Source organism: Rissa tridactyla, chromosome 9 (assembly GCF_028500815.1).
Source record: "Rissa tridactyla isolate bRisTri1 chromosome 9, bRisTri1.patW.cur.20221130, whole genome shotgun sequence".
NCBI classification, from domain to species: domain Eukaryota; kingdom Metazoa; phylum Chordata; class Aves; order Charadriiformes; family Laridae; genus Rissa; species Rissa tridactyla.
In genome coordinates, this window is record NC_071474.1 from 23,711,735 (window position 1) to 23,727,403 (window position 15,669).

Sequence of the window (15,669 nt, forward strand, 5' to 3'; positions counted from 1 at the left end):
AGATAGTGACAGAAAGGCCTTAGAGGAAGAGGCATTAAAAAGCTCTACCTGTCCAGGGGCACAGAAAGGAGGAAGCCTTTGATGGGAAGGCAGCGCTGAGAGAACAGATACCCTCCATCAGTCATACATCAACACCTTCCTTGATGGTTGCATTCCTTCAGGGCAGCCAGAGGGAACTGGGAGCACGTTCTTTCCCATCTGGGTCTCACTGCTCCTGCTCTGCACCAGATGATAGCTGGCAGAGTATCAGAAGACAAAAAGACAAACGCGTTTCCTCCTCCTCATGAGATCTTGATAAAAGCAGAAAGATTGCATGGGCAGAATTCTTCAGGGTTGCATTTTGGTGAGTTTTTTTCCCTTTCTTTTAATCTTTTAAGTTTTCAGAGCTCCAGCATCACAACAACACAGCAAATGCACTGCAGGTATTTCCACTGTGTGGCAACAGAGCAATTAAAAAAGCCTACTTCCAGATGGGGAGATGCACACTGCATCTTTGCTAGTGCCTGGCAGGATCATCATCACTCTTCCTGCTGAAAATAACCACATCATCATCCATCACGGCCTGCTTCCCTGCAACATTCTCAGCTGGCTGACTTCACTGCAAAAGCAAAGGGTGGGAGAAGATCCCTATTTCAAGGCAGAATCTTCCCAATAACAGCGTTTGCTCAGCCTGTTTCAGGCTTAGAGCTGCACTCAACACAATGCCCCCAACAGCTCTGAGAATCTGAGCACGAATACTCAAAAGTCTCCCCCAGACACTTCATCCAAAAGCCAACTGTGTGAGGGAAACCAGGCTTAGGCCATTCCTGGGAATTCCGAGAGACTGACATTAAAACACAGTATTTCCAACTGCTGTTATACTAGCACTGCCCTAGTAAATTTTTTACCAAGAAAATCTGCTTTAAATATGCAAGCAGACCTAGCAACTCTTAACAGCTATGCTCATGTTTCTGCATTTTTATCTTCTTACATAGCACATGTAGCAAGAAAAATTCAGGAATTCAGGAAGAAAACAGGCAACATTACATAAAAAGCAAATGGTGCTGGTATATCCTGGATTACATCTGCTGTGAGGCATTTGTTAAAGTTGTTCACAAGTTGTCAAAAAGTCACTATTTTGGTCCACAAGCACTTTCATATTCAGAACCATCTTTTCTATGTGCATCAGCAGTTTAAAATTGCAATATAATTGCAATTGAGCAATTAAATTTGTATACAATTACTTAGCCACAGATACTGTGACAGGCCACACATGCAGGTAAGCACTGAATTGTGGCATCTGCAACGGTCAAACAAGATTCACACATCACCGATTCACCACATATGCCTTGATGAACAATTAGGTAACATCTCCACACATGAAGTAGTATCAAAAAAATCTGTTCTGGTTTGAGAACCAGGACTGCTTTGGCAGAACATGTAGAATATTTACACCAAACTGGAGGAATCACAAAGAATGCCTTCCTTTGCAAAGAAAAAAAAAAAAGCCTGTGTATTCTTTGCAACTAGCATGGATATTATTCAGACACTTACATCCAATACATGTGCGATACCATACACATTTAGCTGTGTGGCTCTTCTAGGAGCAGTAACTCCAAGGAGTACACTCTGATCACAATGAATTTATGTACAGCACTAGGGCTGCAAGGAGACCACCAAGTTCTCTAACTTGTGCTTTAAATGCAGCCCCAATTTATTACTACAGAAGCTTCCAAGTAGTTAGACAGGAAAGTGTCTTTTCAGTTCAAAAGTATACATGCGCTCCAATTTCCAGTTTGCTTTGCAGAAGAGTTGACAAGGTACTTCCCACTCTAGACAAGCCCTCTCTCTGCCGAGGAGGAATTCAAGGCCCATCAGCCACTCCTGTGATGCTGTAAGGCGGAGCTGGAAAACAGGGTCACCGAGTCCTGGAATTGCAACTGCTGAGCGGGCTGCAGGTGTAATACCTCCCAAGAGCAGTGCTGCAGTCATTAACTTCTAACTGATGACTACTCATTTGTATTTATATATAAATTGCCCATGAAAATTTGTTAGTAGGATTAGTTATTCTCCCTCTGCCCTTTGTGCCAGTACTTTAATCAGATATATTGGCTTTTCTTTCTACAACGTTCAGTCCTTTGTCCCTGTAAACCTCTCTGCCAAGTTCTCTTGGTGTCCCCACCTGCCACCGAAGAGCAGAGAATCCCTAAGCCAAACGCTTCTAAAAAGTCTTTTGAGATATTACAGAAAGCTGAAAAAGGTCTTAATCTCTTACCAAAGTTAAATTTCCTGTCTCTTGAAGTGGTTTGTCACCCAAAGCAGCCCAGAGAAGGCAGAAAGGACTTAAGATCTTAATATTAGAAGATTTAGCAATCAGAGTGGAAGAGCAGAATGCAAAAAAAAAAATACCCCTAAAAGAAAGAGGGAAAAAATCCCAACCCACACCTACGTACCTTGGAACACCCAGAAGACAAGCTCACTGGAAGTACAACATAAGCTTGAATTCAATTTGCTGTAAGCAAGGCAATAATTATTTTTAGAGGTGCAGTCAGATTTTTCTTAATCCTAGGTCAACAGGAACTTGTGGCGCGTGAGCATATATTTTAGATTTCCTTTTTCCTTGCAGAGATAGCTTCTGCACCAGATTTGGTTGAACACTGGGTGGATTTTCATAGGTTGTTTTATGCAAGATCATTGGAAAAAAAACTTGTAAAATCGACACAGGAAGTCAGCAAGCTTTTCTTGGTACAATATCAGTCAGAATGCTTATTTATATGGCAATATTTCTCTTCCCCAGGAAACTGTTTGTATGGTTCAAAAGACGGTGTCCCTCTAGATAGGAAAGACGGCATTCAGAATGATACTGTGCATTTCTCGTTTCATGCAGAAGTGCTGAATTACTCCCACTTCCTCCCTTCGGATTCAGGAACCTGACCACACAGTCTCCAGTGAGGCACCAGAAATGCCCAGGGAAGAGGTCAGCGTTCAGCTTTAGCCACAGACCTGCGATACCTCATTTAAACAGCAGCACTCACAACAGATCAGGACAGGCTGCCTCATTGGTGCAGGGATACTCAAGAAATAGCGTGAAGCATCCTCCTTCCCATTTGCTATTTTCAAACAGCAGCAGAGGAAGCTCTACATTTAAGATGGAGATATAGGGAAGACAGTAAGTAATGCTAGCTTAAATTTCAAACCTGTTTACAGTACACCTTCATAAAACAAGCATCGGTAAAGTCCCAGACGCACAAAGGCTGATTGCAAGACTTTTTAACGCATTTTTGCATGATTTCATCTGTCTTTGACTAACAAAGCTGCCCCAGTGCATCAATGCCATCTTACTGCAGCACATAAAGGGCAAACCACAGCCACTGCAGAGCAATGGGTCGGTTCATTTCCACAGTTATTTAACAAACAAATAACTGTATTATGGCAGTAGTTAAACACTGCATAAAACACCATCATCTCCGTGTACGTCTAAAACAGTGTTCTTTTGTTCAAGAACTACAGGGAAACTCCGAGCAAACAGCACATTTGCTGCTGTGCAAGATTCTCTTTCAGGCTATTTTCACATTTTATATTTTATAGCCACAACTTTAGGGTCCTAAAGATGTCAGAAGAGCACCAACATGCACAAAATGGTGAGAAAAAAAAAAAGATGCATGAAAGTAGAAAACCCCAATCTGGTACAGGGCATCTGTCAAAACCAGAACCCAGGCTATCCCACCAGCTGAAATAGTGTCTGCAGACAAAAACCTACAAGTACACCAGTTCGGAGCTGCCACACGAGATGGTGGTTCATACTTTTTTTCATATTCAGAACAGGCAAATTCAAGGTACGCTGAATACATCCAGATGACCTCATTTACTGTGAAACCCAGAGGAAAACGCAGTTCTCTCTGCATGAACACAGATATTCTACAGCAATCTTTATCCAACTGGACAGGCACTCACTCTTGTGATAGCCAGGTTTACCAAAAGAACGCAGAAGCACGTGCTAGATGGTGTTTTAGTACTCTCTGTGCAGACCACAAGTGCAATGGTCACATTTCCCATATCTGTGAGATCTTTCCCCCAGGACTGTGTGCAAGATTTCCCCTGAAATTATAACCAAGGATCAGACCCAGCCTTAATTTCACGAGGAAAGACCACTTGAGTTGGCTCTCTTGTACAGACACTGAGCGCAGAGGCGGTGAAAGCACTTCACTTTCAAGGAGAGGAAATAAAACAAAATACAAAAACCAAAAAAGAGTACCTTTGACTTCTATAGTGGCGTTGGCTATAGGAGAGTTTGAAAACACAAACACGCACAAGTATTCCCCTGACTCTTCTGCTCTGGGCTTCAAAATCCTGCAGACAGGGAGAAAACACATGAGCCATGTTAAATACTGTGTTAGCAACCAAAAGCGAGCAGGCTAGGATTCCCCCCCCCCCAACACTTTAGTCTTTTAACCAAATTTCATAGATATTACTTGTTAATTCAAGGTATGTTGTGCAGACGTGCCTACTTGAAATAAGGACGTTTTTTGCCTAGACAAAGAGTGAGCTCTAGTCTGGAAAGTCAGTACAAATTTAGCTGGAGAAGCTGCATTTATTTTAAAAGCAAAGAAGGATCCTGACACCTGTTAATTACGCACTACAGGCAGCAGTTTGATGCAAGTCACCCTCAAGTCACCAGCCTATTAGTCAGATATCACCTCCCATTGAGGGAGAAACGTGATTTGTATGTACTATACGCATTGAAAAATCATACATGGCCAATGGGAAAGCGTAAGCAGTCTTTTTTTTTTCCATAGCAGATACGAGACTGGTCCATTAATAGTTTTCTCTGATTCAGATTGGATCTGGAAAACCTGCATGAGCTGGTCAGCTCATGAAGGAAGACACCACAGAGGAATCTGCTGCCACTTAAAATTAGGAAAGACTAATGCAATAACTACTAGTAGAGGGGAAAAACAGATGCAAGTCAGTCAGAAGGAAAGCAGAGCTGCAACAATTGCGAAAAAAAGCCATAAAAAAACTCAAGATGAATTTACACTTAAGATGGTGGAAGCTTCAAGTCCACCAGCTTTTGCCATCGTTTGAAAAGCTTTTGGACACAAATGACTTAAAAGCTCCACGCATATGTTCTTCAGATATTTACCTACAAAAGACATGTTGGACTAGAGCAGCATAATGATGATGCAACGCAGAATTTACATCTCCACATAGCACAGAATAGGGTAGAATTCTCCCCATCCCTCCCTCCCTTTACTGCAAGGTTTCTTGGCTTTCTTTTTTTATTATTAGCTTTAAAAACACATTAAGTAAATAGCATGCAGCTAAACAGAAACCCTGCAGAAGAGCACTATAATAAAATAATTTAATTACATATGGAAACTGCTTAGACACATGGAAAAAGCTGCTCAGTTTAACACAATACTTTGACTCAAGTCTTCACTGTGTCTACAGCACTTACTTCCCAGAGTCACTGGTGAAAGTCTAAACAGAGTAATAAAGTTAATATGTCTTTTAAATAAGCAATAATATACCCACTTTTCACGGAGTTAAAATTAAAGATTATCTTAATGACAGAAAGAATGATCATTTAGAATCATCAAACATCAAAGCAGTGACTGTGGTTTGAACTGCAGAGTATCCTTGGGAACTGCGCACAGCCCGGGAACGCTGGTGCCAGCCGCCGCCAGCAAACACACACTTCTAGCACTCCTCGCCTGCCTGCTGCGGGACAACCTCACCCAGCTGTTTCCATTACTAAGCCGTCCTGAGACTCTGCAATAGTGAGGGAAGGCAGAGAATACCTGCCTCTCTCTAATTGTGTTTTGGACCTCAATATTTAAATAATCATACCCTAACCACAGCTTTTTAGCCACTATAGTCAATGCTTAAGGTGGGGGGGGGGGGGAAGTAAGACACTGTATTCTTTCAGTTCTACATAAGCTTCTTTTTTAAAGTGTAAAAGTATGGCAGCCTCTGCTAGAGTGTTATTACCATAAATCATTAAAGCAAGTGTAAGCTAATACAGCCACAAAGTTTTAGAGACAAACAAGCACCTGGAACAAGTTTGCTCAGCCAACAGCTTCCCTCAGTCCTGTGCTTTTAGGAAGAGCCCAGCTTTTCGTAGATGTAGACTTCTCAGCAGATGTAAAAACACTGTCCTGTTTCAGCTGGCTGAGGTTAAACCCCAACAAACACCCAAAAACCCCATTTTCATCAGTTTAGCTCAGTAACCTGCTACTCAACTCTGAATTAACTGATGAGCAATTCAGAAAGAAATCCCTATTTTTCTCCTCCAAACTATGAATGTAGACTGGGGACAGGTCTCCAGAATTAAAGCACAGGATGGCCAGAACCACTTCCAAGCACTTCCTGCCTGTAAAAGAATACACTACAAGTAATTCTTGCTCATTTTTAATCAGAAATAGTGAACTAAAAGAGCTACACTTAACTCTGAACTTCCTTACTATAGCTGCCTTCCAGCAAGAGCAGCTACATCAAGTTTGAATAAAGAATTAGGAACGATGTGCTTAATTTCTACTGTTATATGAAGCAGGATTTTTAAGATACGTAGTTTAACTTACAAATTCTGAACCTTTCTGAATGGTAAACACTGAACTTCAATGAACTAACTACATTTCAGAGCAAAACAACACATCTTAATGACTGAAACACCAAGAACCTGAAACATTTTTTATTTTTTAGGGAAAAAAGTAGAATGTAAAAAAATGCTGAAGTTAAATAACCTCTCAACGACAACTATGTTGACATTGTTTGCGTGAATTTGGTATTTGTGGATCTAAAAAAAAAAGCCAAACAACTAGGAAACCAAATCAAATTATAAGTTAATGAAAAAATCAAATGCAGCATGACCACACGCAATAAAGAAAGCCTAAAGCCACAATATACAGCAAAGCAGCTTATAAATGATCAGGAATTTGAGGTCTACATTGCAAATGTAAGTTTTCCTAAATTCTCAAGCTGTGCTGTGGCTGCAGCATGTTCTACCAACCCTTCATCCGCTGGGAACAAAGTCCGCCTACCTTACTTCTTTCTTCTCCGGGAAGTTGAAACTGAAGCCAAGTTTAATCTTTCTTTTACAGAGGAGTTTGAAAAGAAAGATTTTCCCTAGCTTGGAACAGATTATAGAGAAGTCAGCCTCAATACTTAGTTTCCTGAATAATAATGTGTGATTTTCAGTAAGCTTAATGCAACATGCCTTTTGTACCACTCAGACTATTGCTTTTGGACAAGACTGCTCATCAAGTTAATTGCTAGATAAGAAAGCAGAGCCTTTAAAACTCAGAACTAGTGTTAAATATTGTACTGAGAAAATAACAGGATGTAATTACGGAACTAAATGAGACTTTTTTTGAAAAACTGAAAAGATAATGCAAAGTGAGCTAAAGTGGAAAACAAAAGGAAAAACCTGACACATCTTTATCAGAACCAAACACAACTTCCAAAATCCTGTGGATGAAAGGATGCTTTGCTAAGGCAATGAAAACCTTGAGTATTTCTTAATCCTGTGCCCATAAGAGTTATAAAGAGCCCACAGTACTCTGCTGGAGACAGAAAAGCCAGCTGAGTGTGCAGGCATGTTTCCTTGCTTTGGTGTATGGACAAGGTACAGGTAAGCCAGATGCAGTGTCACATCGAGAGCCTTGACCAGACATAAGCACCTCTTTCTGACATGACAGCTGAGTAGAGGGTCAGAAGTGGTCTAATGTCTCCAAAGACTTAGTTACACCAGTGGTTAAAACATGCCTTAAGAGTTCTTAGCTTAACACTGACCAGAAAGTTGCATTTGCTATCCATGCTGGCATCAAGTGAAGAAAATGGAAGGGAAAAAGAAAAAAAATCGCAAGAAAATCACACTAACTAGATCTCCGATGACACCACTGAGCAAGCTTCATACGCTCTCACCAACTCCACAGCAAGAAAGCTCTATTTCAGGAATACAGAAACCCTCAAAGGATTTCCACGCAACACAAGCTACAGTGAAACTAAAGAGGTGGCTGTACACGTTCTGTTCTCCGTCACACCCTTAGGTGGAAGGCAAAAACAACGCCAGAGCATGCGCACGTGGAACAAATTAATGCTGCAAATGGGGATGTGGTGACAAATAAGAAGCACAAGTGATACAGCTGTAGTGGTTTAATCAAGATTTGGTATCATTTCATAGTAGTGGTCTGATGACTCATCAGTAACAACTCAGACAACGCCATCTTTCATCTCCCAAGGCCAGAAAATGACTAAACCAGCTGATTTCAGCAGTGATTTATGTGCTACATTTCCCTCCATGATAAAAATGCACAGCTGCAGATCTGTCTTTATGTAGAGATAAGACAGAGACTGCACGATATACGCAGAGGAAAAGAAAACTAGACTGTGTGTCTGTGCCTATGTCCCCACATCATGTATACTCTAGAGAAGAATTAAATGAGTTAAGATTGAAAAGCAAAGCTTACATTATGTTTTTGTTGACATTATGTTTACATGAGCAAGGTGGGACAGCCATAGACAGCAATCTTTCCAGAATCATTCCCCTAACACTACTCACAGACATGTATTTTGTGGAGCCTCTAATGCAGATCAAATCAATTTGTTTGACCACCGTGAAGGTGAACCAGGGATCTTGGAGTCCCAGCATCCCATCGTCTATTCCAAAGCTGTATGTCTAGCAGGTTTGTCATCCTCCAGCGTACCATAAAGATCATTCCAAAGAGACTTACTTGTATTCTGTAGTGTTTGAAGGTTTTCTAGTGCCAGGGATCTCCTCTCCGTTCTTCACCCAGTAACTGGCAGAAAGGGGGCTGGGACTTGTGGTGAGGTTACACTGCAATGTGACAGCCGGCCCATGCAGATGGATGATTACATCCTCGCTGGCATTGATCCTGGGCTCTGAAACAAAGGACACATTAAATAGCAACTCTTCACTGGCAGTTGTGCCACACTAGTCTAAAAAAATCCAAAGGGGAATCGGGAAGGGAAAAAGACTACACAAGGAATGTCACTGCACTAGTTTGGGAGACATCAAGAAAGCCACAACAGAACAGCTGGCCACTAGTGAAGGCAACACCTTATAGCACCCCTATATGGAAAAAAGAGAATTCTTTATTTTAGATTGTTTATTTTAACATTGAACATCACTACAGATTTCTATGTAACACCATTAGTCTTCCCAGGAAAACACAAGTCCTGTGACTATACACAAGAGATCAGGAAGTCCTTCAGAAGCAACTTTCTGGCTTTGCTTGCTTCCTCTACTTTGAGGTTTAAAGCAAACCCATTTTCTATACAGAACAGGCCTCAGAGCTAGACAGTCTTCTGAATAATGTTTCTGGACTTCCCCCTGAAAAAAGATTAATGTCTACCTAAGGAAAATATCCTGCACACACAAGTTAGTTCAAATACAACTTTTCTGATGTCTGAAATCCGAGCAAACACCCAGTGTGAATAAGGCACAAGTCTGATGAATAAAGACTGTTAAGCCCTTAACATTTAACAATAAAAAGTAAGAATACGCACCAAGTTAAAATTAGAGTGGGGAACCATTTTGTTTCTAAAGTAACCTTAAACATAAACATTTATGAAGAAAAAACCCATGAGCTTCATTGCATAAACAGACCATAAGAGTTACATACTTTGCTGGTTGCAACAGGAACTGAACCCAGGCTGTTCCACCTTACAATCTTACCTGGTAACATCAAATTCACGTTTTTTTTTTTTAGGGGAAAACCTTTCAAAAGTGCTAAGATTAGTATGAGGGCACTGTCCTTTCATTTCATAACCACGTTTTCTTAAGACCGTGCAGATGGCTGTCACTCTCTAACAAATAAGGCTGATGAATTTTTACAATAGTCGGAGACAAGTTTCTTCCCAAACTTGGAAAAAAAGACCTTTCTATTGATGGCTCACAGCTCATTTCAAGTATTCTGTAACAAAACTTGAACACAGGATGACAGAGCTTAAAGGAAATTTAAGAATTCTTGCTATTAGTCTTCTAAAAATATCTAGATTTAGTATTGGCTGTAGTTTCGGCTTGAACTAAAGGCCACTGCTGTAGCAGTCTCTGCCATGGAAATGCTGCTGTGTCCTCTGCCTTTGATGTATTTCTTACTTTAAAGGGCGAAATGAATTCCAAAGAGGTAGCTGTTGCCAGCTGCTTGTTTCCCCACCACGCTCCTGCAGCACCAGCCTCTCCCAGTACCCCCTTTGCATTCTTGTAGGTCAGCAGCAAAGTGCAGGAGGGTGAGGAAGTCAGTCAGTAATGATGGTCTTTGGGATTTTTGCAAGTCAGCAAAGGATTTTTAATCCTGGAAATTTCTGTTACGCCTTGTGGTGACATATTTGGAATACAAATTGAGTCATACCCATGCAGTCTTTTGGTTATTCATCTGCAAAGCACTTGGAAAACACATTATTAAATAGAACGAGGGGAAGCAGAAAATACCAGTAGCGTCAAGAAACATTGCATTTTTCATCACATAAAACATTCATCTATCCAACAGTACAGTAAATTATTGCCCAGAGAGGCAGGGAGAAAAAATATCTACCTACTAATAACCTGACAAAGTCATTCGAGTCCTGTATATTCTTTCTCCCCGTCTTCAGCAGGCTGGCTATATAGCTTCTTTTCACAGCTATTTAAAACTAGGACTATCATTTAACTGCAGAAAAACTGGCAGGTACTGTAGTAACAGAGGGGTTTTTTGACACTTCTCGTGGACACTTTGCCATTATCACACATTTTCAGCTGTGTTTCTGCCTCATTGTTCCCATGCTGGGAATTTGATCCACACAAGGATCTGTTTGGGTCCTACAGGGTGCAAAATTGTTTTACTACAGCCATTACTGGACTGCCCTGTAAGCTTTTCCATCCTCCCCAAAGAGCTTGTGTGCATTCTCAGAAAAACGGTACCTGGAAATATTTTTAGTAATGCATTTGAAATAGTAATTTAGCGTCAGAACACTCATCTAGAGAAATAACTTTTGCTAGAATTCACTGATAGTACTGGGTTGTTTTAAACATTTTTCTTTGATGATGAAAGCCGCATCTTCAAGTCTGTGGCCTGCGAAATAAATGCAGTTTTATTTTCAGAAGGGCTTAAAGGCTGCTGTAACAAAGACCACGACACTTCTAGCAAGCACTGTTATAACAGATGCCGAGACACAACCTAAAAGTGGTGTGATCAGCCTGCAGCAATCCTGGAATGGGAAAGCATACATGCTGCCATCAGAAAGCATTACACAAAGTCACAAAAAAAAAAGTGAATTCAGTCCCTACAGAAACTGGAAAGTTAAAGACTTAATCCAAAAGGTGTTTGACAGTGGTAATCTTCTGTTCTTTCATGTTCTGTTGATAATGGACTCTTCAGCCTCTAATGCTGATGAAGCAGAACATACAAATAAAACCTGCCTGGAGCAGGTTTCTTCTTTTCCTTCTGCCAATCCACACCTATTCTTACCTACAACTCCACTAAGCAGCCATGTCCAGAAAATATTTACGGCTGTCTCAAGCTTGCTTTGCTGGGGCCTTTTGTGTCTGACTTGCAATTTAAGTTTTAGGTTAAATAAAAAGACATATTAAAGGCAATTGCAATCTCATTTACATCTTTTACCTGCATTTATGTTGCTTTAATTTGTTTAAAAAGAAAAAAATAAAAAGCAATCGGGCAGTACTAGCCTGATTTAACTCTAGAAGATAAACTGCAAATTGAATACTAATAGGACAGCAACATCCAAAGAAGGATGCCCACTTTAAAAAGCAAGATGCTGAAGAGTCTCTTGTTACGCAGCACTTAAACTGCACATTTTATGTAGGATCAGGTTTTTAAATAAAAAAAAATACATCCATAATTGAAGTTCTTTATCCAAACTAGGAATGAGATAGAAGCTGGACAACTAGTTCTTGAGTGCTAACTTATAAATCAAGTTGCACTTGACCTCTTTGCATTCAAGTTTTTGTATTTGAGACAAGCTGTGATTTAAAGGACAGTGAAAAGAGGTTGTGCTCTTCTGATAAATTGAATGTTCTCTTTCTTCACGTTCAATAAGGCCAGCAGCAAAATGGCCACCATTAACTGGAAACTGTAACACTGTTTAGGCAGAAAATTCCCATTTCAAAGACAAATTGCGTTAATGCTAAGACGTTTTGGGCCACTTAAGATGGTCTCCACCTTCCAGGGATGGCTTGGAAACCTGCTCCCCCCCCTTATCTCCATTTCCAGCATGGCCACGCAGGAGTTTGATGTCCAAGCGGTCTGTTTCCCGAGCAGCAGCTGGTCATCTCTCAACATACAGAATATTACAGAGTAAAAGCATCAAAGTATTCTGTTCAATGTTTCCCCCGCCCATAAGTAAAACACAAAAGCAGAAGAAATATCCCAGGCACAAGGCACGTAGCAATGAAGTCACGATACACACTCCAGAATTAGTAGCACCAGATGCAACAAGACCACGTTAACTGAGGAGGAAGACAAAAGGTTAAACTTCAATGCCCGGAGCAGGTTGTATTAGTATCAATGGCCAGAGAGAGGAAAAACCCTCTTTCCATATGGAGATATCTTCATAGTAATTCATTCCCAAATGACGACTTTTCATATGAAAAGGATTTTCTTCCTCAGTAGGTTACTAAAACTGAGTAGCACAAAGAGAGGAGCACAGGACCACCACAGACTCGCCACACTCAAGAAAAACTAAAGGTCTTAACAGGGGCAGCGGGGATTTCCAGGAGACATTCCCTCCTCCAAGACAAATTTTTTAGCTTTGCCTTAAGGTAGTATTATTTCCTAAAATTACATGGCTCTTGCTGTTGTAGGTCATGCAAAGCAACATACCAATCCAAGTCCTTTGGGACCTCAAAGGACAAAGAAGGGATCAGGCACTAGGACTGAAAAATGAGCAGGTCTGAGCTGAACAACCCAATGCTACTTAAATTTTAGAGTCAATCCACATCATTGGGTTCACTGTCTATTTTTCCACACAGATCAGTGTTGTTTCCATTTTCCCAAGGGAAGGGCTCTGATCCAGCAGTGCTGACTGCAGCACCACATTTAAGGGATGTGTCTTTTTAAGGTATCCAAAAAAACTTAACTGAGACATAATTACAGAGTTTGACATTTTTGTACCCAGACAAAATTCAAAGTGGTACATAAAAGGTTTATTTAGGCACAGAGCACAATAGCAAGACAGCACCTATGTTCTATTCCTTGCCACCTTAGGACATCGAGAAAGCAAGTTCTCCTATACTTCCACACAGCAGGCTCATGTTGCAGATTTAATTCACTCTACCTGTAACTCATTAGACACTTGCTTCATCTTGTTAGCAAATGCAAGAGTTTTGCATCTTACACAAAATGAAACAGGGTTCTCCTCAACTGAGTCTGATGATACAAATTTCCAAACTCGTCTGGGACTGCTTTAAAAGTGAGCTGAACACAGGAAAAGCCTTATAACAATAGAGAACAAAAAGCAATTCTGGGTCAACCATATTCTCTTGCTTTCGAAAAGTTCTTTCCGCTGACAAAAGTTGCACTCTCAGATGAAAGCCATTTAGCTAAGTTATTAGTTCAACACTGGGGGAGGATATTTCCCCACACACACTTCATAGACTGGATTAAGAATAGCTGTATCAGTTCGGTGCTGCTGCATCAGAGAACTCATTAGGAACATGCTACTGTCCAGAAAGGAAAAGAAACACCACGACTTCATGGAAAAATCTAAACATTAAAGGTCACATGTAACTGAAAGGGAAGGATTTGCACAAAAGCATATATGTAACTAAAACCACATGAGAAGGCATTCAGAGAAATTTCAAGAAAACAGAAGAAATTAAATAACACAGCTAAACCTGGGAAGAACACAGAAATCAAATATAAAGGCACTCATGGAGAAGCCAGCACTAAGGTGGCTGGAAACCTACTACAAAACTAAAGGGGGTAGGGGAAGAAACACAAATTCAACACTGGGCTTGTTTTCACACAGAAGCTATTATAAAATGGATCCACAGATTTTCCCAAGTCCTTTGATCCTAAGGAGAGACAGAGATGGCAGACAAGGTCAGCACTACAGGCGGAGGAACAGTCTGGGGTTCAAAACACTAGCACAAGGGAGCAGAGGGTTTCATGGGGGTGACAGGAGGGTGAGGGTCACTAGACTGCCTCTAGAGACTACAGTACCACTACTGCAGGGTGCCGGACTCACTCTGAAGGACGCTTATAGTAGCCTGGGCTCGAATCCACGTTATGGAGGGATTTTGCCTCAAGTCATTCCTCCTGGGATCGTTGCTGGCCCTGCACTCGTAAGTCCCAGAGTCTTCCAAGGTAAGGCGGGTTATTCTCAGCACACTCACCCCATTCGCCCCGTAGGCAGTGTTAATGGTGACACGGCGCTTCCGAGCGCCATCCCACAGCTGTTTGAAAGACTCAGCCCGGTTGACTTCAGCATACCACCACTGGATCTCTGGAGTGGGGTTCCCAACCACATCACAGTACAGTTCAAAGGCGTCCCCCGTGAGTTTAGTTTCTGACATGGGCGACTTGACAAACCCAGCTAGAGGGAGGGGCAGCAGAAATGCAGTGACAGAGTGGCAGAAAACAAAAGATCTTATAAAGAACAAAGCAATGAGGTGCAGAAAACAAAGAGTTAGATAAGACATTAGCATCTACAATAACACAACTTTTATAGAAAAAGCACAACACAGAGCAATTGCTGATGAAAGTCGATAGTTTGAGAGCAGCGCACTCCCACTCAGAATATTCATGGGAAGCAAGGCTCCACGGCACCAAGTGCTTGTCCTGGCCACTCTGGGGATCCATCGGTGGCCACTGTGCTTGGGAAGCTACGGGCTGCAACACATACCAGCTAGGAGGTACCTCCAAGCCATAGAACAGACTGATGGGTTTTCAAGCCTTTTTCAGTTGTGTGGACCTTGTAATTAGCAAGCATTAAATGTTCAGGGACACATGTCTTTTCTCTGAAGAGCCTTCTTGCTTTTTATGACCTATCTACAGGGGGAAAAAGGGTAAAACCCTACCGTTCTGCCCTATGCAGCTCACACTTGTGAACTCTGCTTTGACTTTTTCTTCCATCTATTTTGGACTTCTGAGGCAGGGAATTCCCCATGATACACGTGACCTATTTGCCTGAAGTAGTTGGATCACCACAGCTCCAGGAATCCCACAACCTTCTAAGGCAAAGGGAATTTCAGTGGTATATAGACACACAGGCCACAAGACTGCGGCATTAGTTGGGAAGCAGACAGCAAAGGTACTTCCAACAGACAGCATGATTTTTGCCTTCTGAAATGAGATGCCGTGCTGATGTTTGTGACCGGGCCAAAATATCCTTATTACGGCATGAGATCCTTCAATACTTACCAGCTTCAGAGATGTGTTAAGAGCGCAGACATACTAAATTGTCCTTCAATCCTATTTTCAAAGGTATCTATCGAAAACAGTGTTGCCTTAAAGCTAGTCTCTTCCCCCGCCAGCCCCCCCCCCCAAAACCTAGAAGATTAGAATACAGCTGGGCAGACAGATTATGCAGCAAAACCCGTCATATTGCTGTGTTCCCCGGGCAGCAGGGCTTCTCATCAGCAAGCAGCGCGCCACACAGCTCATAGGCTGTTTCATCCCTCTCCTCAAATTCTCAGCTTATTTTCAGGAAGAGGATTGAAAGACAATTCAG

General features: G+C 41.5%; 1 protein-coding gene across 1 annotated transcript in view; it reads right to left on the bottom strand.

Annotated features, from left to right (window-relative positions):
- Nucleotides 1-14,653, bottom strand: part of NPTN (neuroplastin) — a 34,054-nt gene extending 19,401 nt beyond the window's left edge. The window contains exons 1-3 of the mRNA XM_054214129.1: nucleotides 14,185-14,653; nucleotides 8,712-8,880; nucleotides 4,235-4,329 (exon numbers count right to left, since the gene is read on the bottom strand). Of these exons, the coding sequence (XP_054070104.1) occupies nucleotides 4,235-4,329; nucleotides 8,712-8,880; nucleotides 14,185-14,644 (724 nt within the window). The 5' untranslated portion in view covers nucleotides 14,645-14,653. The remainder of the gene's footprint in view (nucleotides 1-4,234; nucleotides 4,330-8,711; nucleotides 8,881-14,184) is intronic.
- Between the last annotated feature and the right edge of the window lie 1,016 nt (nucleotides 14,654-15,669).